Source organism: Heteronotia binoei, chromosome 21 (assembly GCF_032191835.1).
Source record: "Heteronotia binoei isolate CCM8104 ecotype False Entrance Well chromosome 21, APGP_CSIRO_Hbin_v1, whole genome shotgun sequence".
NCBI lineage: Eukaryota > Metazoa > Chordata > Lepidosauria > Squamata > Gekkonidae > Heteronotia > Heteronotia binoei.
Genome location: NC_083243.1, coordinates 152531442 through 152555333, shown reverse-complemented (window position 1 = coordinate 152555333; position 23892 = coordinate 152531442). Strand labels below are relative to the sequence as shown.

The following is a 23892-nucleotide window of genomic DNA, read 5'->3' as shown; positions in this document are numbered from 1 at the left end:
AGATACTGAGTGAAATGTACTCCCACAGGAAGTACATTGTACTCCCACAACTAGCATTATGTGTGCTTGAATTTAAGAAGATGGTTAGACATGGAGCAGATTAATGTTTCCTTGGCCCCTGGGTACAAAGCTTTCCCCACCCAACAAGTAGTGAAAAGAATGTTAGGATCAAGTGCATGCTTATACATGTTTCAGGTTTTGTATTCCAGACCTCTACACTGAAGAGAAACAGAAGTAGCAGTTCAATGTTTTATTTTGTTTTTTTAGGGCTGGTACTACAGTTGGACAATAGCAGCATTTAATTGTTGCATACAGAGGCTTTACTTGATGGTTACAACACTATTACTGGAGTAGTGTGGGGGTGGAATACATTTAGAGCTGCTCAGTAGTGGTGATTTAAGTCATTGGTCAGCAAACAGTACAGGTCAGTTATTTGCTGATCCTTTGGTTTTGCAGTTTTTGAAGACCAGTTACTAATTCTTTGGCAGTGAAATTAAATTTAGCTGAGGAAAGGCAGAAGAGTTTCATTCGGCAGTGCTATTTCAGGTCATGCTGGGTCTAAAGTTGCCCTAGTGTGTAGGAAATAATTTTGTTCATAATTTTAGTTCTGTATGTGTTTCTAGCTGATAAAGGAACTGACATAATAAGGGAACTGGCATAAGTGAAAGTACAACAATATAGTCCTCTAAGACTCACTGACACTAATAACCAGTGAAGGGATAGGGTAACAGGCTTAAAATTGAAGTTCCTTCTGAATTCCCCAGAGTGTATCTGCACTCTTCCTCAGCTTATCTTCCTCCTCAGCCTTCAAAGTCATTTTCACCACATCTGTAATGCCTGTGTAACCCAGGACACAAGGAACACTTAGGAAGACGTCATCTTTAACTCCATGCATGCCCTAGGAAGAAGAAACCAAGCCTGGTTAGTCACAGTTAGTTGAATTTTGTTGTTAGCCACCCTGAGCCCGCTTCGGCGGGGAGAGCGGGATATAAATAAAAGGTGATTGATTGACAGAAAATTTGTCTTTCTGAATAGTAGGTTTCCTTTATTGTAAGGAAACCAGTGGGTCGGTGGTGTGGTATTACCCAAAAGGCCAAAAGTGGTGTCTACTTAGGTATTTATCCCATCATTTAGCCAAACCAAATGCTTCTTCCACAGCAGCCTTGGCTTTTCATCTAGCCCCAGTGAATACTTGTAAGCCATCACTAAGAGCATGTACTAAGGTATGGAATAAGTCACAATTTCTGCCAGACATTATAACCTTGGAAGACTATATGATGTTTGCTTGATGCACAAACTGCAGAGGTGAAGATACAAAGTCAGCCAGTAAATGTTATTAAACTCAGTTACTGGAGGCAGCTTTCGTTTTATTCAAACCAACAATATATCAGGAACTTTCTTAAAAGTAGCTGCACTTAGACTTTGGCCTAAATTTCTTCAGTTCCACTACTGTGATCTGGGACAGAATTGGCAAATAGCCTATAAGACTTTAACTGCAAAATTAGAGCTTCCCTCCTTTACAAGGTAGCTGATAAGAGATGGAAAATTGCTGGATTGGCAAGAGTTACCTCATTCATTTAAAAACTAATATAATTTTACAAAGAATCTTCTTGGACACCTTTTATTAAACTCATTATTGTTATAATTTGGATATAAAGATGTATGTCATGTTGGATCATTTGTATTGCATACTTTTTGATGTATTATAATTGATGTTGATACACTGACTTTGTATTTTTAAACATTAATAAATAATTAAACAAAGTACCTGTTAGTTGCACCTATGCCTAGCTCTTGTGGCTAAATTCTAAACTTAACTGCCAGACAGGACTGCCAATGATATGCTTTAGCAACCTGTTTCTTACCTTCACCATTGTAGAGATTGGGTGCACTCTTCTTAAATTCTTCATGATGGTTTCAGCTAGATCTGCCACAGAAAGACCAATTGCCCAAGATGTGTAGCCCTTCAGCTTAATAACCTCATAAGCGCTACAGAGAAAAACGAGTTAAGAGTTAGCATTAGCATCACTTCTGGTCACTTTTTAAATAACAAATATAGCTGTGTTCCATCTTTGTTTGAGATTCTTGGTCTTCTGATGTTTCATAGAGTATCTACAGCTGAACGTGGGGTTTGGGCTATCTCTTTCCATTATTTGACAAACCAAATCCCTAATGCCTTCATTTGTAAGGTGAGTTAATCATGGGAAGTATCTGTATAACGATCACTTCAGTTGATTGGTATATAACTTTTACATATTTCATGTCCAAAATTTGGTTTACATATGGTATCAGCAAACACATTCTAAGAAATCCAACAAGAACGTTCAAAAATACAGTTCTGAAATTACCATTTTATGTATTGGTGACAATTACAGCCTGAGCATTCTAAATTTTTATTTAATTGCAGCTTGGCCTTTTCATTTTTTTGGCCAAACATTGTGTTTGAGCAGTTTAAAAATTACCTGTCTACCACTTGTTTGTGGACCTCTTTCCAGTTTTCTTTGTCTCCATCAGTTCCCAGGTCAGGATGTAAAGCTTTCAGGGAAACACCAGCCACATTCACACCACTCCAGACAGGCACTGAATAAAATAAATGAATACAGCTGTTTGCATGAAATGCTGTTTCAAAGTTAATACAGGATACTACATATCTGCAAACAACTACTAAGGTTAGTAGCTGTCACCATTCCTCAACCTGGGCCTAAGCAAAGCATTCCCCCCCCCCTCATCCCGGTTCATCATCTTATCACAGGAACATAGCCAGACTTATCACTTATTTCTCTCTTGGTTTTGCCAACACTCCTGCAGAGCTTCAGTGTCATGTGGCCATCTATCACTGTAAACACAGCTGATTTGTTTTGCCCAATACGTTCAATAGCTCTTATAGTGGAAGCAAGACTGAATATGCAGTGAGCTGGCAGTGGCCATTCCTGTCTACATCCCAGGCTATAGGTTCCATTTGGCTTAAAGACCATATGCTGCATAATTTGCTGATTGAGCAATTTCTGTTCTCAAGCAAATTCCATCATTTAAGTCAGGGGTGTCAAATGTCTGGCCTGCCCAGGTCTTTAATCATGCCCCTGGGGCTTTTTCTCCCCCCTCCTGCCCTCACCAATTGAAGCTCTGAGGCTCCCTGCTCTTTCAGTGCTTTGCCTTTTCTGCCTTATCTTTGTAGGCTGGAGCAGGAACCAAAGCCACAAGGAAAACATGGAATGAATTTTTCCATTAAGCTTTCTGTGCCAGATAGATAGGACTCAGAGACCTAATAGAAAATCCATTCCATGGTTTCCTGGCAACTTTGTCTGTGCTGCAGTGCAACCTTCCCTCTAAGCTGCAGAGTCTTGTGAACAAAAATTCTACTTTGTGAGCTACTAGTATTAACTTTATGAACTACTGCCTAAATTATTGTGCTCTGGGGCCATTTTTCCTGAGCTAAGACAAAAACATGCGAGCTGGAAGCTAAAAATCTATGAGCTAGCTCACTCTAACTCAGCTTAGAGGGAACACTCCTGCAGTGATGTTTCAGCATTCCTATAGCGAGAGCTGAAGCTCATGCTTCCTGGAATTGTGTGCTTGAAAATAAAGGGTTGATGCTTTGAGCCAGTTTGTCTGTGCTTAGAGGACGTCACCTAGTGAGTACTCTAATCTGGGAACCCACAGCCAAAGGAGGATATTACACAGGAGAGCCATTGCCAATGAGTAGAGCGGGGGGGGGGGGGGGGAGGAGAAGCTTGCAATGCTCAGCCCAGGCTTAGAGCATTTTATATTTTTAGTTTCTGCTGTGATCCTTGTGCTGTTTCTTGATGTTTTATTTTAAAAATTGCATTGCCGAATCCCACTATTCCCCCAACTTTCCATTTTAAACAAAATATTGCAAGATTTTTAAGCATGTTTGTACTTTTAGTTAAAAACTAATATCTTTCATTGTGTTTGTCTGTGTCCTTTCTAAAGTTTATATCTCACATTACATTTTATGACACGCATTACCTGGCCCCACAAAGTCCCATTTGTGTCAGATCCAGCCCTCCTAACAAATGAATTTGACATCCCTGGCTTAAGTACTTTATCTGCCATGATTATCACTATGGTTTGGGACCTGGGTTCCCTACTGTGAGATACAGAACCATCCCCATTCGTACTTGATTTAAAATATTTCATATTGTTTTCCAGTTCACTCAAATAGTAACATAGACTGTTCAAAGCGGTATGCAGTTGTGTATACAATAAGGAGAAAGGGATGCACAGGTTGCATGAGAATAGCAGATCCAAGACTGACTTCATAATAAGTTTAGTAGAATGAATGCGGGGACCCAAAATGGATTTATAAATCAACTCATAACACCTTAATTATGAAGCAGGGTATTTATATTGAAAACATTTCCTATGAAAAGGAATTTCTGTAACTTTTCTACAACTTGTTACTAAGATCAAAATTATCCATGTAATATAAAGAGAAAATAAGTATTTCTCTCTGAAGGATACACCTATAATCCTAGATGTATACAAATGTAGTTCAAACACTGGACACAATTTAGCAGTTTTGCCCTCTCTGTAGGATGTGCCAGGTCGCTTTTTGAGCAGCTTTACTTCTTACTGCATGTGTGGATAGACAATTGCTAGCAACTCTGACTTAGCACTTCATTTCCTAAATATAGAATGACAAGAAGAGCAAGCCTTTTTTAAAAAGCTGCTTTATGGAACTCCAGAATTCCTCAAGGGTCTCTTATGTGAAGAAATTTACCCAGCACTCCTCTGTTAAGAGTAAAGGGCAGAATTCAGGCCGACAGAAGTTGGCCTACTTAGATTACAGACTTGACCTTTTCTGAACAGGTCTGCCCAAGTCAAATATAGATCATCTAGTGTTACTTCATGAGGATAGATTATGTTCCTAACTTTATACTCGGAGTGGTGAGGAAAGCTCTCCTGGTCTGCCCAGGACTGGTAGACCCTATCCAACATCTCCTTTCCTCCTCCTCAAACATATGCAAATGTACAATTTTGTCAGGGATTTCCTGCTCTCTTCTAACTTCCTAAGTGTTTAAGGGGTCTATCATGCCAGTGAAGAGGTACCAAATTAATCACATATCAAAAGGGTCAGTATTGTAAGAAAAAGTCTCCAGAATGGTCATCTATTCTATACTAGAACTATTAATACATAGTTAGTGTTCCCATTAAAAATGCACTTCATTTAACAAGGAAAGTTCTGTGCTTACCACTGGAGTCTCCGTGCTCTCCAACAATCCAGCCATGGCAGCTGAGAGGGTGAATATTTAGCCTCTCACCCATGAGGTGGCGGAAGCGAGCAGAGTCCAGATTGCAACCACTTCCAATAACACGGTGCTTAGGAAAGCCACTTATCTTCCATGCCACATAGGTCAGAATATCCACTGTTAATAAAGGGGCTAGTTGGTTAGAGACAGTATCCTTATACATAACTAATAATGTAAAGATCATGATATAGGTAACTACTGAAAATCAACAGCTCATTTACATGGGCAGGAAATCCCGTCTTAAGTCATGCACCCTGATCCACCATTTCAAGCAGAGAGGAAATGTAGGGGTGGTAATTTTTGTACCCAGTGAAAGGACACAAGACAGACTAAATACAGTGTTTTTGGGCTTGCCTTGATGCCCTGTGTGAATGTCATCCCAGAACCCTTCGTATCTTACAGAGGATTCTGGGGATATATGTATGATCTTGCTTTGAATGGATGGAAGCAACACAATGGTTGAGAGGAATGGAACTCTAAGGTATCCAAACCAACCAAGGCTGATTCCACAATTTTCCCTCACTTGGCCCAGCTTCTATTTAGTTCTTTGATTAATTTACAGGCACAACCTGTTTGTTGAGAACAAATTCATAAGAATTAAATTATACTACCTCCCAAATAAGTGTTACAGGATTACAGCCTTAGATGCACAAATAGCTGAGCACACAAATTGCATTTCAACACAAAGTACATTGGTGAAAATATCTTCAACTAAAAATTAAGAAGACACCTATTCATGTAGGATATTTAGGCCTTTTCTACAGCTATTTAAATTGCACCCTATCGGTCTAACATGAAAGACTACATCCCATCATACCAAATTTAACTAACAGCACTGATATAATGCCAATACATTCCTTTGTACACCCTCTTGGGATGAACTCCTATGAGTTACTAAAAATTAAGGAAAACGTGGGCATTGAATCATGTTTTTAATTTGGGTTTTAAGTTGGTTCCACACTACCCATTAAAGATGGCTAAATTTGGGAGGGGAAAACTGCTCCTAAGGGGAAACTGAATGGGGGTAATAAAGGGTGTATTACCAAGGCTGAGGAAAGAAGCCATTGTTGCAAGAATGTGGCAGATATAGGTTGAAATAAATTCTGTAGTTTATAGCCCCCCCCATCTGCAAGTGGTAGGAAATAAGTTCTTTTTCATCACCAGGGAAACACTGCTTTCTTAGTTTCCTTTTGGGGAGCAGGCACTCCTAGTTTGTGAAGCATAAGACAAAGTTCTTCATGACATGACCAACCTGGGTTTGAAACTACAAGCAGCTTGCAGTCAGGACTATACTTGACAACATTAGGAATGATAAATTTGAAGATGTTCACATTGCGCTGGACCAGGTTCAGGCGAGATTCTCCTTCTTGTTGGCGAGCTCCAGCAGTGATGATGACCAGTTTAGAGTGTGCAGTTACAGCATAGTCTGCCAAAACAATGATATCAAAATTGCATTTGTTGAAAATTCACTTTTCATTGCAGTTGTCTTCAAGATGAATGGATTCTATGAAGCATCATGGGAAGTGAGATGGGAAGAGGGGATCCTGAGGGTTACTAGGACAGAAGGGCAGTTATGAGGGTTGGTGATGGGTGGGGATTATGAACTGTGCACAGGGTAGAAACAGTGCTCCAAAGACTCTTAAGCCTGATGCTGATCTCATCTTTCCCCTATCAGGGGTGTCAAACTCATTTGTTATGAGGGCCAGATCAGATATAAATGAGACCTTGTTGGGCTGGGCTATGTGTGTACCTATTTAAGATTAGGTAGCTGAGATAAAAACTTTATAAAGGACAGCCAGTTGCTCAGGGGCCTGATAGGAGCGCTCCGGGGGCCTGATTCAGCCCACAGGCTGCATGTTTGACACCCCTGCCCTATCTCATTTTAGCCTGTTGCAAGAACTCTTTCTATTGATTATAGAGAAACCAGAAACTTGTTCTTGGAGGGGAAAAAAGCCAACTACAGATTTCCATGGTCCCTAAATATCCTTTGTTTCCAACAATTAATTTTCCTAATTTATTTTCATTTCAGCCATGCAAGTATGAAAAGGGCATTTTGGAAAGCAGCAGTAAAATGCTCATATTTTGCCAAAAACTATTATTGTAATTCCTGACACACCATTCCACTGGGAAACAGATGAGAAGCTATGGTGGCTACAGGTGGGTAGCCATGTTGGTTTGAAGCAACAGAACAAAGTTTGAGTCTTGTGGCACTAGACCAACAAAAGCTTATACTCATAATTAAACTTTGTTGGTCTTAAAGGTGCCACTGGACTCAAACTGTTCTATGGTGGCAATAGTATCCATGTCCAACCATTTTTTAACACTTTGCCTAATTATCACTTGCCATGATCAGGAACTCTGTCTCAAAAACCGCTAAGAGCACAATGACACACAAGCACACATAAGGTACAACTCAATAGACAAGAGCCAGTTTTGTACCATGCCTAGGCCCCTCTGGAGCTATGGATTTCAGCTATACTGGACTCAGCAGAAATAACTAAACCACAGCTCTGGTGTGATATTGATGACCTTTGAGAGTGACAGTTAGGAGATTCAGAAAAAAAAAATCAGTCATTAAATGCTATTTTATAATATTGTCAGCTAACGTGTTACCACAGCTGAAGATGACAGTCAGGAAATAAGATTATTCTGGGACAGCGGTTATTGCCAAAGAAATAGTGTCTTGGATCTTGTCTCTGCTCGCATTTCCTTTTTCCGTTACAAAGGCGACTGCAGAGTGCATGTTGCTCAGGCACAAGGCACTTCCCCTCATGCAACACCACTGTCTTATAATGAGCTGCAAATGCCTAGCTTGAGAGGAACGGGCTCTGAAGCAATGGACTGCCACTGTAATGGATGAAAATAGTACAAGCAGACACAAGATAAGAGGATCGAAGTCAATCAATAAAGTCCTCTCTGTTGTAACTCAACAGGCTTTGTGTTGATCTGTGAGTGTTCAACTGACTATCTCAACAGTCTCTACACCTAAAGCTGCAGCCAAATTCTATGGGAGGGGCACCAGACTATCCTTGTGCTACCAAAAAAAAATTCTTCAGACTTTTAGAATATCATTTGCTTCACCTGCTTCACTGGGAATGGTGTTGGCTCATTCATCATCTTCAGAGGGTTTTTTTTTTAAAGAATTTTAAGCAACTTTTAAACAGCTATCTGCTCTTCTCTATGCATTCCTGCCCCTCAAATTAAATGATGCTCTCCTGAAAATGCACCAGCTGCGCAACATCAGAGTATGGGGCCCACAAGAGAAAGTCTCAGCTGGAGTTTCAGGTTCTCATCCCTTGAAATACAGCTTGACCATTCAGGCTGGTACATACAAGCATCACCCCAGAACACTTCATCACATGAATACATAATGGAGACAGTGACTGGTATAAACAGCACTTCTACCCAATCCCAGCCCAGCTACAAGTTCAGTACCTTATGTACTCCTGGAAACAACTGTATGGTAGCCATTGCATGCATCAGCTGGCCCAGAATCCCCCTGCATTTTAGAAACAACACTAAGACTTTTCCATTTACAACTGTGGAGTTATTTTTTAGCACCCAGTGATAAAAGGAAACCAGATTTTGTTGCTTTAAGGCTGGATCCTATAAACCAGGGGTCCCCAACCCCTGGACCAGTACTGGTCCATGGCCTGTTAGCAACTGGACCATGAGGCAAAGGCACCACACTGCCCCTTTTGCCTGCCCAAGACCCGGGAGGATGAAAGAGGCAGCGCAACCTTGCTCTGCGGCTGCCTCCCATTGGGGAGGCAGCCTCGGAGTGAGGCAAAACAGCCTCACTCCACTCAGTCCCCCCCCACACACATTTAAAGACCCCCATGGAGTTAGGGATGGGGCATGGGCAGGGGGCAGCCTGGGGTGGCAAAAATCCCAGCACTGCCCCCCCATGGTCTGTGGAAAAATTGTCTTCCATGAAACCGGAGCCTGGTGCCAAAAAGGTCGGGAGCCACACAGCATGTAGAAAGCGCTCATGAACACCCATCCATCCCACAACTCTCTTCAGGGCCAGCTCTCCCACTAGGCAAACTAGGTGGTTTCCTAGGGCGCCAGGAAGTTGGGGGCAGAAAATTTGGCTCCCCACCCTCTCCATGTGCCCCAGGCAACCACCTAGTTTGTCTGCCTCCTCACCCGCCACCGCCCCTCCCTTCGCCTCCACACCATGCCTCCCCCCTCTGTGCTGCGCCTCCCCCGTCACCTCCTCCTTCTCCCTCTCTTCCCCATGTGTCAATTGTGATGCCGGAATAGGCTCTAATACCGCATTCCGGTGATCTGAAGCCCCCACTGCTGGCGATGACTCGCTCAATGGGTAAAACCGCGCTGCGGGGCCTCGCTTGCACTCTGTCCGGCAGACTGGCATCCTGAAAGGGCGGCCTCGCTGTTGCTGACTCCTCTCCCATCCAGGAAGTGAGGAGGGGAGGAGTCAGTGACAGCGGTGGGGGGGGGGGTTAGATTGCTAGAACGCTGCATTAGAGCCAGTTCCGGCATTGCAATTGACATGTGGGGAAGGGAGGGAAGGGGCATGTAGGGGAGGGGGTGTGGAGCCGTGGGGGGTGCTTTGGGGGGGGGGGCGCCAGGCAGCAAGTTCGGCCCTGACTCTCTTCCTTTAGCAGTTCTACAAAGGCCCCCCTGAAGCTGGTGCTGGGTAGGCATGGAAGCTTGGGGACAAAATACCATAGAGTATGGGGGGGGAGGTGCTGCAGTGAAGAGCAAAATAGCTCCTAACAGAAGAACATCTTGTTCCAGTTGTAGAATAATGAGGAGCGGCAATTTCACCTGGCTCCCCCACCTCACCGTAAACACCATGAGGCTCTCATGACCCTCAGCGTGTGCTTTTCAAAGGCCATGCACTTAGCCTTAAAAGAGTAACCTTTGCCAGAGACAATCTTTGGTGTCCTGAGGAAGAGGCTGCCATGTTGAAGATCCAGCATCTCTCCCTTCAGTTTGTCCTCAATTACATCAACGAGGGCAAGTTCATCAGTCAAATCCTACAAAAGGCAAGAGTAAGAGAATGTTACCCCAAAGACATGTTATAATATATTTCACTGTCATAAATTTTTAGAGTTCTACACTACAACAGGCATGGGTAACTTGAAAAACAGTACACAAAGCAGGAGTTGTGATCTGCCATGGGGCTTGTTAAACTTCCTGATTTTGTTGTCTGAAACAACTGCACAATCCAGTGACCTCTTGACCTGCTGATGGCTGTGTCTTATTTACACAGCCTTGCAAGTTCTGCCAACCAGATTTAGGGCAATGACTACAATGCAAATATTGGTGATGAAGTTCTAATCACCCAATATGGACAATTCTAGTGAACTAATGTTGCTATTTAGAACAAAATTAATGAATAGTCACCTAGATATGACTGATAACATATAAAGACATGTCTTAACTAAGCTTCACAAAGCTGTTCTTATCATGAAAAACATCAATAGCAAGATAGATCCTACAAATTCTGAACACAAGTTTACCAAGATAGATCCTACAAATTCTGAACACAAGTTTACCAATCAGATTTCTATCCTTCCCTCTAATTTTTGTACTCCTAAAAAGCTGCTCCAGAGAAACTAGGAAGAGAGCACAATGTGAGGCTACACCAAGAAGAAATTCCAGTCAAGGCAGTGCCCTCCCTCATGTTTGTTCCATATGCAGAAGACAATGAACAAAGCAGGAGAGAGGTGATTTTTACCCATTTCCCTTCAGGCTGTCAGTTCCCCATGGGCACCCCCACTCTCTTCCCAAGGGAAATCAGGAACAGTTTTCCAAAGGCACAGGAGGAAGGGAAAGAGAGGTGTTCCACAAGCTCCTTCTATCCAGTTTGTAGGACCCAGCCTAATTAATATCTATGGATTCTAAATCTTAGAACACAGGAGGAAGAAGTTTAACAAAAAATCCTTAGAACTAGAGCTTGATTGTAACATTTATCAGGATTAATCTCAAGCATATTTCCTTGGAATTCCATATGGGTAGCAGTGTTAGTCTACTGCAGGTAAGAGATATGAGAAAGCATGTGCAAGTTCAAAGAATAAAAACAAATTGTTGCTTTTTAAGGGGCCACAAGAGTCCCACCATTTATCTTCCTTGGAATCATCTCAGCACGCTTTATTTCAGAAGAGTTAAGAATACACCTGGAAAGCTTCTTTAATGGGAAGAGCTCATCACGAGGGGATGTAATGACTGTTGTACTAGGGGATGACTGTTGTCCAGTCAGGGACACAGCTGATAACAAGGGACAGACAAAAATGGCAGTGGCAGTTGCAGTTGCTATGTACCACCCTAAATGCAACCACAGTACTTCTGCTGTTAGTAGAAGCCCACATAGCAGTTTCATGGTAGTGATTTATTCTTAGTAACAGACTGCAACTGATAAGCAGCACAGCAATTTGGACTTCCTCAACACTTAATGCCAGTTGCTCTGACTACCGTGGAAAGTGTGCTTGAGTTTACAATGGTAATAGTAGTCCTGGAATAGTAAAATCATAACTTCCAACAAGAAACCCAACTGATATTGTAACATCTGGAAACTGTATTTCTAGCAAAAGGAGAAATGCAGCCAATCATCACGGACTTCCTCGTTTGATCCAATATGGGCATGTACATAATGGGTAATGCATAGCCCGCTTACATACATGCACTCTATACAATCCCTCAACATGTGGTTACTCAACAGTTGAGTGAATATTGTCCAGTAATTTTGCCTGCATCAACATAACGATATATGAAAAGTTCTATATGGGATGTATTTTTGTTTGTATTTACAAAGCCCTTATTCCACATTTTTAAAGAACTGTAATGAAGACGCATCTGACCTGGATATCCCAGGCTAGCCCAATCTTGTTGGATCTTGGAAGCTAAGCAAGGTTGACTCTGGCTAGTTGTAATGTGGAGGCAGATAAAGGCAAATCACTTTTGAACATCTCTTGCCTTGAAAACCCTACAGGGTCACAATAACTCAGCTGTGACTTGATGGCACGTTTCACCACCCAAGGAAGAAGCACTTTATTAAAGTGATGTGAACTGACAGCCAATCAGGCAGGCTGCCAGTCCACAGATGCAACTGCCAGGTTATTTCCATGGCCATTATTTTTTTTCGCAAAGCAAAGTGAAGTGCTTGCCACCTACCTTCATCAAAATGCTTATGGCACAAGCCATGCCAACTGCACCAACACCAACCACAGTGATCTTGTTATGGGCATGGGGCTGCTCCTCTTTGTGAACATTTTCAATCAGCTTTTCCTTGAGAGACATTTTGTAGCACTGCCAAAAAAAATCAGATTCTGGCATTAAAATATGTTAGCATAGTACATTTCTGGCATGGATCCCAAAGCCAAGATTTCTGACCTATGCCCCCTGCTCTTACCAAACACACACAAAACAAAGGTCGCTGTACAAAGAGCACTTAAGCGGAATTTCTCTCAGTATTTAGATTTGAGCAGATTCAAAGGAGTGTTCACAAAACCTGGTGCCAGATGCAGAAAGAAAGAGAAAGAAAACCCAAGTGCAGAGAAATGGAGCTCTACAGCATGAACAGGATACCCATCCCAAACCACTAAAAACTACACCCAATAGTATCACTCTCCTTAGTCTCTAAGCTTTGGAACATTTTGTTGGCTTTCCTTTTTGCTTTTTAAACCATGCAGACTAGAAAATTAGAGGCAGTTAAATGGAGAGTAGAATATATGCACAACTAATACTATACTACATGAACATATTACACAGATCTGGCAAGAAATGTGCACATCAGGCAGTAATACCATGTAACAGGGTCTGTTGTCACTCTGACCAGTCCAAACAAAGTCTATACCCAAAGAAAACTGGTGAAGGTAATTGCATGGTCCATTCCCATGGAATGTGCTTTGTGCATTGGTTATAGAACTGGCACGGTGCAGCAGTTTATTACAAGGTAAAGTCCAGGAATTTTGTTGCATTATGAAGACACTCCTGTTCCATGGTACAATCTTACCTGGTACAGCCCTTGATACTAATAAAGCCAGTAAGACCTTTCTACATCTGAGAACTTTATGGGAAAGTCATGAAAAGTACTACCACAAGCGCAAGGAAGCTGGTTGGTTTTTAAATCACATTACTTCCATACGTCCTAAAAATCAGTCCAGTGCAAAGGTACAAATAATTATGCAGTATTAACAAAAGCAACAGAGACCAGTATAGCAGATTTGCGGGCAGGCACCCAGAACTTCAATGGGCCACTGGAAGCACTAACTTTGGAATCAGAGGGATCATTTGTCCCAGGTAATAGCAAGTGAACAACTGACATTTTAACCCACAGGTTATTCCCCAGCAGCCCTTATGTTGGCATGTTAACCTCCAACAATGCATGAAAGCAGTTTCTGTACCATCATTGCATAGATATAAACCCCTTATGAACCTACTTCCTCCTCTTCATCCTCTGCTCATTTTTGCTGGTGGAACTATATCTAGAAATAATTAAACAGTAGCACCTCTCTGACCCTAATGCCTTCTCAGAGAGCAACATTCCTTCTCTATCACCAGGTTTTAAGGCCTGACCTTCATGCTATCTAAATGCAGTGCCTCCACACGTTTCATGCTTACTGTTATCTGCTATAAACATCTGTTCAAACACATCTAGAAAGCTTTTCTTCCTATGGAAGCTGTGGCCAAATACACAAAATTAACTAAATAGTCCTCTAATCTTTGAAAAGGACATCTTTATCCATATCCCTTATCAAATCTAAAATAATATTGTGTGTGGCTGTGACACAGGTAAGAGATCAGGGTGGTGGTGGATGTTAAGAAAAGGAATTCTAATGGAGTTCTCAGAACACCAATAAAGAGACATGAAAGCTGCCATCCAAGATTTAATTACAAAATTTTTAAAACTACCAGTCATACTGATCTATTAGAAATGCAATCCAAATTGCAGCAAGGTTTTAGTCATACATTCAAAATTCCCACATGTGGAACGGCCACATAGCTGGAGGTGCCTGAGGCAAGAAACATACGAGCTGGCAGCTTCACTTGACACTCAACAGTCTGGAGTGGGCATAGAGTGCCTGGCTCATTGTGCTACTTCTCCATGTAGCTACACAGATGGCGCTGCTTCAGGCTCAGAATGCTTCAGCTGCTATTATACACATTTTGTTGCATGTTAAAGAACAAACTGTAGTACCCTGTTGTCCTAAGTATTTGTAAGTCAGTGGTATTGGAGGATTTCAGGAAAAAAACATTGTTACTAAAATTAGTAACATTTTAGTAACAAAAAATGCATTTTAGTAACAAAAAATATTCCATTTTTTATTTTCTATTTTTGCCCTGCCCGGGCTGGCCTGATCTCATCAGATCTCAGAAGCTAAGCAGAGTTAGCCCTGGTCAGTATTTAGTTGGGAGACCACCAAGGAAGTCCAGGGCTGCTACGCAGAGGCAGGCAATGGAATGTGTCTTGGGTCACCATAAGTCAGCAGCAGCTTGAGTTGAGAGCAAAAAAAGAGAGGATATTCTGTATTCAGTTTTCTATTTTCAGGACATTTGCTCACCAAAATACTGTTGGCAACTGGGCCTATTATGACCTCAAGTCTGAATAAACACGGTGAATGAATTATTTAGGATAACAGCCTTTACACAGGTAACTATTTATAGTTATAGAAGAGAATTATATATAACTTTATAGGATATAAAGCGACAGAAAGCGACATTTAAACAAAAATTAAGTGAAATCCCAGTTCCATTCACATGTATCCTGAGTACAGTTTCACAGTTTGGGTTGAGTGGACTTCTCATCATTCTTGCATGCATTTTCAACAGAGTACATAATTTGCCACCAGTAGGGGGCAATAATAATATGTGCTTATGATTCTAGGTGTGTCCTTCCACAATAGTAGTGGGATGCAGCACTTTCTTTGAAGAGAAATTACAGTGAGCTGCCCCCAGCTAGTCCACTCTGATATACCTCCTTAGTGTTCTTATCAAATGACTCAACTGGTTTCCCCTCACATGGCATCATCAGTCTTTAGATTCCGAAGGAGGGTGCCTCCAAAGCCTTTTAGGGCCAAGGTCATAGGGAAGTGCTTTTGCAAGGAGCTGAGTACACAGTTTATATCTGGGAAAGATTTGGAAGACACCACATCGGTGGGGTGCAAAGAGAGCGGGGCTGAACACAGGAAGGTGCACAAACCTGTCCCAGGTAGGGGAAGGGAGGAAATCTGGTTGATCGTGAGAAATAATCAGAGTGGTGGGTGGGGGGAAATCACAGAACATTCTCACACAGGAAGAATAGCTAGCATAATTCAAAACATTACTGGTAAATTCATCACTGGCACACTCAGCCAAGGTTGGATTAAACCCATCCTACTGCAGACTTACGGTATGGTTCACAAGATCAAATTTTCATGTTTGACCTATGTGCCTACATATTTCAATATATGGCACATCAAGGTGAACAGAAATCCCAGTCTGACCCACATTTACAGTGCCCTTACTATCAAACCAAAATGGTTTCAGCAATGGCGCAGTAAGTAAATTGTGAGTTACAAGTTGGCCAGAGGGTGATCCAAACACATCGTTGCTTCCCTCCTATCCACTACCCCTTTAGGGCCAATTCCTACAAGCTCATGGCTGCCACTTGATATTCTTCTATTCCAGCTCCCTTCCCCAGACTGCTAGCATGCAGCCACACACACAAGATCCTATTTTTGCACCTGTGAAAAATTATGTTTTGTGATGACATTCACAAAGATTGACACTGCTGGTATTTTAAACAGGTGCCTCCATTACTGTGTGAATGAATTCCCACGCTCAGTACTCCTGTTTGGTTATGCAAACTGCCATTAAACAGATTACTGAGCCGGAATGGAGGGGGGGGCTGCTCCTGTGTGAGTGGCTCTGCCTATGTCACCCTATAAGTTCTTTATTGTGCGCACCATCACAGTCCGAAATCAACCAGTCACTCCACTCTAACTCTAGTCGGGGTGGGGCATCTTCTCCGCCAACTTTCCGAAGGAAAGAAGGAAGCTTACTTTCCTAAAGCAGGATATTAAACTCCATAGGAAAACCCCGTTCGCAGTTCTTCCTCAGTTTAATGCAGCTGCGATCAGGTTGTTGACCTTCCTAAGGGAGGAGGTCACAGAATCTGCCCATCGGTGACCCGCTGTGGTCCCTGCATTAAAGGAGTTCGTTGCCATCCTCAAGCAATCGGATGGGACCATGGTGGCGCTACTCCGGAAAGAAAAGAAAGGCGGTGGCTGAGAGCGACTGTGAAGTACAGCTCCCTCGACACCGTAGCGGCAGAAGCCACGGGACCTGGGGCGCGTCAAGAAGAAGCCACAGCGCACTGTCCTTATTTGCTCCCAGTACCAGCCGGGCTCTGTCTTCAGAAACTGTGTAACAATGCTTCGAGCGGATATTGCACATCTTGAATCTCCAGAACAGAGGCACGTAGGCAGCTGAATTGGCCCGCATGGCGCCTGCCCTCGCCAAATGCCCAGGGCTACAAAAGCTCCGCTGCGCCCATCACTCATGTAAGCTTTTCTTTGCCTCCACTCCCCGTAACTCCTACTGCCCCCAAGGGAGTGCCAAAATGCACACAGCCCTCTGCGAAATCCCCTTCCCTCCCGCGCTCCAGATTTTAATCAGGCTGCGGGAGCTGTTCTCGGCATTCCAGTGGGCTCTCGACTCGATACAAAAGGCATCACTTAACACGGCTCTGCCCGTCACTCTCGCACGTTGCATAATCAGCGGAGTCACAGTGTAGAGCCCCTTTCTCCCGCGCCTTGCGAAAAATATCCACCACAAGCACCAGGAAACGGTGCCGCCACACACCCCGCCGCCCTCAAATCCTTATCGTGCGCCCCCTCCCATGGGCGCGCGCCCAGACAGAGAGCTGGGATCTCATTTCGCAGCCATCCTTCTTTGCTTGGTGGACTTTGCCCCGAGCACTTTGCACGTGGTAGGCTACCCCTGGCGCCCAGGACCGCTTGCCTACCTGGGAGCCTTTCGCCAATACAGACACCCCTCTGATTGCCGCTGCAGTACCGCGCGACTGAGAAGGCGGCGGGCGTCTAAATAGGGATTCCGCCAGTGACGTGAATGGGTGGTCGCAGGCGCCTGTTGCGCCGAGGTGGCTAGCGCGGGACGTGCCTAGTTGCACGTCCAATGGAGACGCTGGGGCTCGAGGCGACTCGTCTCTGACTGGCTGGGGCTGGGACTAGGCAAAGCTGCACCGTCACTGCACATGCCCAAGCTCTTAGGCTGGGGAAACACGGCGGTTTCCGAACTGCCTATCTCCGAACTTGTTTGGAGGGCGGATTTTGCGGAAACGGTGCACAGGGGAAGAAAGGGCGCGGATAGTCGGGCCACAAAAAACTGTTGCGTTTAAGGAAAAGAGGTCTGCTGGGAAAGTGAGCGGTTGTGTGATAATATCAAGTCGCTCTCCTTAACTTCAAATCAGTACATCGATCCTCCTAACTGCACGACGGCCAGTCTCATTAAAGTCCTCGGGATTTGTTTTAAAACTGGAAAAACGGAATAAAGGAGACTGCAGAAGGAAGAATTTATAACTGACTGATAGTTATTTATTATTTTTACAGGTGAAAAGCAGAAGAAAACAGCCTAGATAAAATACTTGCCCATGTTGTTGTTGTTCAGTCGCATAGTCGAGTCCGACTCTTTGCGACCCCATGGACAAAGTCACGCCAGGACCGCCTGTCTTCCATCATCCTCCGAAGTCTGCTCAAATTCGTGTTTGTTACATCAGTAGCACTGTCCAGCCATCTCATCTTTTGCCATCCCCTTCTTCTTTTGCCTTCTGTCTTTCCTAGCATCAGGATCTTCTCCAGTGAGCCCTCCCTTCTCATTTGGTGGCCAAAGTATTTGAGCTTCAGCTTCAACATCTGACCTTCCAGGGAACAGTCAGGGTTGATTTCCCTTAGGAGTGACTGATTTGATCTTCTTGCAGTCCAAGGGACTCTCAAGAGTCTTCTCCAGCACCACATCTCAAAAGCATTTATTCTTCTGCACTTGGCCTTCCTTATGGTCCAGCTCTCACAGCCATACATTATTGTCCATGTTAAACAACAGAAATTATGAGACCAATTTAAGCAGAGTAAAACAAAAAGCATTTCATGTGTGTAATGCACTGAGTTCCGAGACGTTTAGAAGATAACATGCTTTATTGGCTAGTACATCACAAAGACAACAAGGCGGGTCCGGGTCCCTGATTATATACATCTCCCGGAACAACCCCCTTACCTGGCCAGGTCCAATCCTGGACAGTTACATTTCCCGCCACAGATCTTCATAGGTGGAGTGTATTTAGTCCTTACGTCCAGCGACCTGCAATTTCCCACTGGTCACCTCCATGCGCAATCACTTGTGCTGTGTTGTAAATTCAGGGACTGAATTGCAAGACACAACAATGTGGATGAGCAGCAGGGGAAGGAAGAGAAGCTGCTGGGGTCTTGGGAAGTATCAGTTAAGGACTTTACATTTCTTGTGCAGAGAATGGACCTAAGACACACTGGGGTGCAAGTATACATATTGAAGTCACACAATTAAAATAGGAGGCTGTAAAAACCATATCCCATTTGCTCAAGCAACATGACCTTTTCAGGGATAGCCTTTTATGGGTCACATTGGAAAACCAGATTTAGGCAAAGGAAACAGGACCTTGGTGTAGTGATTAAGTGAACAGACTCTAATCTGGGAGATAGATCCAAGTGGGCAGCCGTGTCGATCTGAAGCAATAGAACAAAGCAGTAGACAAGTAGCACCTTTAAGACCAACTAAGTTTTATTCATAATTTTAAATTGAATAAAACTTAGTTGGTCTTAGTTGTCTAATCTGGGAGAACCAGGATTGATCCCCCACTCCTTCACATGCAACTGCTGGAGTGACCTTGGGAAAGAGCAGTTTCTGTCACAGTACTCTCAGCCCCACCTACCTCACAAGGTGTCTGTTGTGAGGAAGGGAAGGGAAAGGAAGATTGTAAGCCGCTCTGAGACTCCTTCACGTAGTGAAGAGCAGGGTATAAATCCATTCTTCTTCTCGGTAACATGACAAAATCAGTAATTGTACAAGAATGTGGTGTTGTGGTTAGAGTGTTGGTCAAAGAGAGAGTCAGAGTCCCACTCTGCCATAAAAATTAACTAGGTGACTCTGGCCAATTACTTGGTATAACCTACTTCATAGGGCTGCCGTGAGAATAAAATGGAAGAGTAGAAAAAGGTGGAATAAAATATATTTAAAGTAAAGTAATAACTTATAATTGAATATTTACAAATAATAGATTAATGTTAGGTGGTGGAAGCTAATGTTTAGGAGGCAGGCTCTCTGAAAATATTAATTTGTTATCAGATGCTGTAAGCTTGATTCAAATGCATAAAGGAAGTTCTTCAGGTGGGGTGGGGGGGTTAAACATACAAACCTATGAGTTAAAAGTCCCAGTTTGAAACAATTTCTAAGCAAACTAAAAAAGTATTCAGGTAAGCAAAGTGATAAATCATAACAGGCATAATCAGTGATAAGTTAATAAGTGATCATAATCAGTGATACATGTCAACTCCTATGGAGGACATTGTTACACCTCTTTAGTTCCTGGCTAGTACTTTCAGACTTAAAGGTGATATTTCTAAAAATATTAGGCTACCATTTCAGTCTTCCAGGGTAGTCTTCTTGCAGACGCTGGTCAGCATTCTTCAGCAGAGAAACTCCAAAGAGCTTCCAATAGGAAATTGTTGAATTAGGATTCATCAATAGGTTTGATAGTAGGTGCCAAGAGCTCTATATGTGGGACAGTTTTCTTAGTTCCTGTAGCTGTTAAATTGCTTTCCATAACTAAAGAGCTTGAGTCATCATCAGTTACAGCTTTCAGGAATGATGGCCACTGAAAACCCTTTTTGCATCATAATGTCTCCAACTAGGCCTTTTAATCCACTGTTCATTAGGTTTTTTTTCTTTCTCCCACCTGTATTTTGAAAAACCCTCTTGCTAACTACAAATTCACAATGTGATGAAGTGGCTCAAACTACATTTACAAATGGGATTTGCAAGAAAAGCTCTAAAATTATGGTATAAGAATGGTTATAATGGGTTTAAATTAGTTGATCATCTGTACTAGAAACAGATGTGCATAGAAGCACACAGTACTGATATTCCTAGTTGCTAGAGTGCTAATATAGTCTTATAAATCACATTTTTATGGCAAACCAATCAGTAACAGATCTTTTCAAAATCTGTTAGCCCAGGGATTCCATTGTGTATGTATGAAGAAAATTTATGGGACCCAGACATAAAGACAGTTTCAGAGGATAGATTTGGGTGGGTAGCTGTGTTGGTCAGAAGCAGCAGAATTAAGTTTGAATCCAGTGGCATCTTTAAGACCAGCAAAGTTTTATTATCTCTATAAGCTTTTGTGTGTGCACACACTTCTTCAGATACATTGAAACAGAAGTCACCAACCATCCCTTATGAATTGTGAGATAAGAAACCAATTTATCCGCTGCTAAGGCAGTCTGCAATAGAGCAGCCACCCCAGAGAAGAAGTGTGTGCACACAAAAGCTTATATCTGGAATAAAACTTTGTTGGTCTATTAAAGGTGCTTTAGGATGACTTGGGCTTTGCTTTGTCTCAAGCACATACTGTCATCTCTTACCCTCCCCCCTCCCTAAAGGAGCGGGGTGGGGGAGACAGCGAACAGAGCAAAGGGAAGCTGGGTTTTTTTAAATCTCTCCAGGCAGGGCTAGTGCTAGGGTTTTGGTGCCCTAGACAAACTGTCCACTAGCCGCCCGCCACCCTAAATAAAAAAAAGAGAATTGTAGGAGAAATGAAGAAACTTGAAACTATTTACATTTTTAATTTACAGTTTTTTATTTTAAAGTTTACTTTTAAAAAAATGGTGAGATTAAGCAATAAAAATTGTGAGAATACTACTTGATCCTTTTAGCTGGAAGTGCCAAGGACAAGACCTTCACATGACCATTTTTATTTGATCCTTTTAGTTGGAGGTGCCAGTGACAAGAACTTGTGCAAGAGAGATGCTCTACCACTGAGCTATAGCTCCCACCCCATGGCTCTGTTAAAGAAGAGTAGGAAGGATAAGTGGCAGCATACAATTTAAATGAGCCAATTTTTAGAAACTGTAATTGGCTCTTCTTCAGATTTTACAATAGGTAATTTATCCCTGCCACGCTCTGAGGAGCACACTGTACAGGCACCATCCACTTCCACATTTCCCAGGTATATAACAGACCCGGAGAACACAAAACCAGCTGGGTAGCATCTGTGCTCCATGGAGCCTGCTTTCCATAGGGGAAGGCAGGCTCCAAGGAGCACACACACTGCGTGTGGGGAGGGGGGCGCCAGGCAGTGCCCCTAGGTCACATGGCGCCCTAGGCAGCCATCTACTTGGCCTGCTCCCATGCACTTGCCATGCCAGTGCGACTAAAAGCAGCAGCCTGCAACTGAGCAGCAGTGTGCATGCAGACAAAAGCTTATATCTGGAATAAAACTTGGTTGATCTCCTAAAGGTGCTCTGAGATAGGGTTGCCAAGTCCAATTAAATAAAACTTTGGGAGTGGAGCCAGGAGACTTTGGGAGTGGAGCCAGAAGGAAGGGTGTGGCAAGCACAGTTGAACTCCAAAGGGAGTTCTGGCCATCATATTAAAGGGACCATGCTCCTTTTAAATGCCTTCCCTCCATTTGAAACAATGAAAGATAGGGGCACCTTCTTTCGGGGCTCATAGAATTGGACCCCTGGTTCAATCTTTTTGAAACTGGAGGGTATTTTGAGGAGAGGCACCAGATGCTATGCTGCAAATTTGGTGCCTCTATCTCAAAAAACAGTCCCCCAGAGCCCCAGATGCTCGTGGATCAATTCTCCATTATACCCTAGGGCAGGGGTGGGGAACCTTTTATCTGCCAAGGGCCATTTGGATATTTATAATATCATTTACAGGCCATACAAAATTATCAACTTAAAAAACAGTGCTCTGCTGAGGGAGAAGGGTTCAGGACAGCAAAATTAATGTAAATAATTGTTTTTTCTATTTGAAGTCATGTGGGGAGAGCCTAATTTGGCACACACACACTCGACCCACCGCCCTAGGCAAATGCCTAGCTCCAGGGCTTTTTTGTAGAAAAAGCCCAGCAGGAACTCATTAGCATATTAGACCATATCCCCTAATATTAGCATATTGCATCATACACTCATTAGCATATAAGGCCACAGCATCTGGAATAATCACGTGCAAACTGAACTGGTGGTAGCTGGCTCCCACCCCTGCCACCCTTCCCTCTCTTCATGTGGAAATTGCAGCTGCTCCCAGCAGACCTTTAAAGGCACCCACATACCCCAGCAGCAGTTCTTCACAATACCCACCACTCACACTCCACAGAGAGAAAGAGAGTGAGAGAGGAAGGAAGGGAGGGAGAAAGCGAAAGAAAGAAATGGGGGAAAGAAAGGATAATAAAGGAAAATAAAGAAAGGGGAGAAGAAAGGGGAATTAAGGGAAACAAATAAATGTGGGGAAGAAAGAGAAAGAAAGAAATGAAGGGAAAACTTACCTGAATTTGACAGTAACTTTTCCATGCCCCACAGCAATCCTGGCTGGCCAGTCAGGTCCCAGGGAGGCCACAGTGCAGCGTGGCTGGGCCCTGCATTCCCTGCCAGCCAGCTGGGCCCCGGGGTGGCTGCTGCACAGCATGGCTGGGCCCCAGAATCTTCGCTGACCAGCTGGGCCCCAGGGAGGTTGCCACATGGCTCAGCTCGGCCCAGCAATCCCCAAGGGCCAGCCCAAGTGGTCTTGAGGGCCATAAATGTGCAGGCCGTACATTCTTCACCCCTGCCCTAGGGGAATTGGTCTCCATAGGGAATAATGGAGTGCCCAGCAGACATTTCCCTCCGAAACTCTGGGTCAGTAACTGGCAAAACCTCAAACCTCACCACTCCAAATCTGGTGACAACTTGTTCCTTAACCACTCCAAATCTGGTGATAATTTGGGCACCCACATGCCCCACAGTATAGTAACATCTTCATGGCTGACTTGATCTAGAACCTACTCATTTGTCTTTTTGGATCTTCATGGAATAGGGTTAGGGTTGCCAAGTCCAATTCAAGAAATATCTGGGGACTTTGGGGGTGGAGCCAGGAGACTTTGGGGGTGGAGCCAGGAGACATTGGGGCGGCGCCAGGAACAAGAGTGTGACAAGCATAATTGAACTCCAAGAGAGTTCTGGCCATCACATTTAAAGGGACAGCACACCTTTTTAAATGTCTTCCTTCCATAGGAAATAATGAAGGATAAGGGCACCTTCTTTTGGGGCTCATAGAATTGGACCCCCTGGTCCAATCGTTTTGAAATTTGGGGGATACTTTGGGGAGAGGCACTAGATACTATATTGAAAATTTGGTGCCTCTACCTCAAAAAACAGCTCCCCCAGAGCCCCCGAAACCTCCAGATCAATTCCCCATTATACCCTATGAGAAGACGTTTCCCTCTCCACCCCCCTCCCCCTCCCCCCCCCCGCCCCCCCCCCGTTTCTGGCAAATCTGATGCAGGGGACTCTGTACTCATGAGTTGCTGCCAGCTTCTCACAGCAACACAGGCACACCAGCTGGGCACTTTATGGCA

General features: G+C 43.5%; 1 protein-coding gene across 1 annotated transcript; it reads right to left on the bottom strand.

The window, feature by feature from the left end:
* Window positions 1-235: 235 nt before the first annotated feature.
* LOC132590246 (L-lactate dehydrogenase A chain) lies at window positions 236-12577 on the bottom strand. The gene is made up of 7 exons (XM_060263226.1): window positions 12414-12577; window positions 10159-10276; window positions 6523-6696; window positions 5214-5387; window positions 2463-2580; window positions 1866-1989; window positions 236-898 (listed from the first exon to the last, which is right to left on the bottom strand). The coding sequence occupies exons 1-7, from the start codon at window positions 12573-12575 to the stop codon at window positions 734-736; spliced, it is 1035 nt and encodes a 344-aa protein (XP_060119209.1). The 5' UTR covers window positions 12576-12577; the 3' UTR covers window positions 236-733.
* Window positions 12578-23892: the final 11315 nt, after the last annotated feature.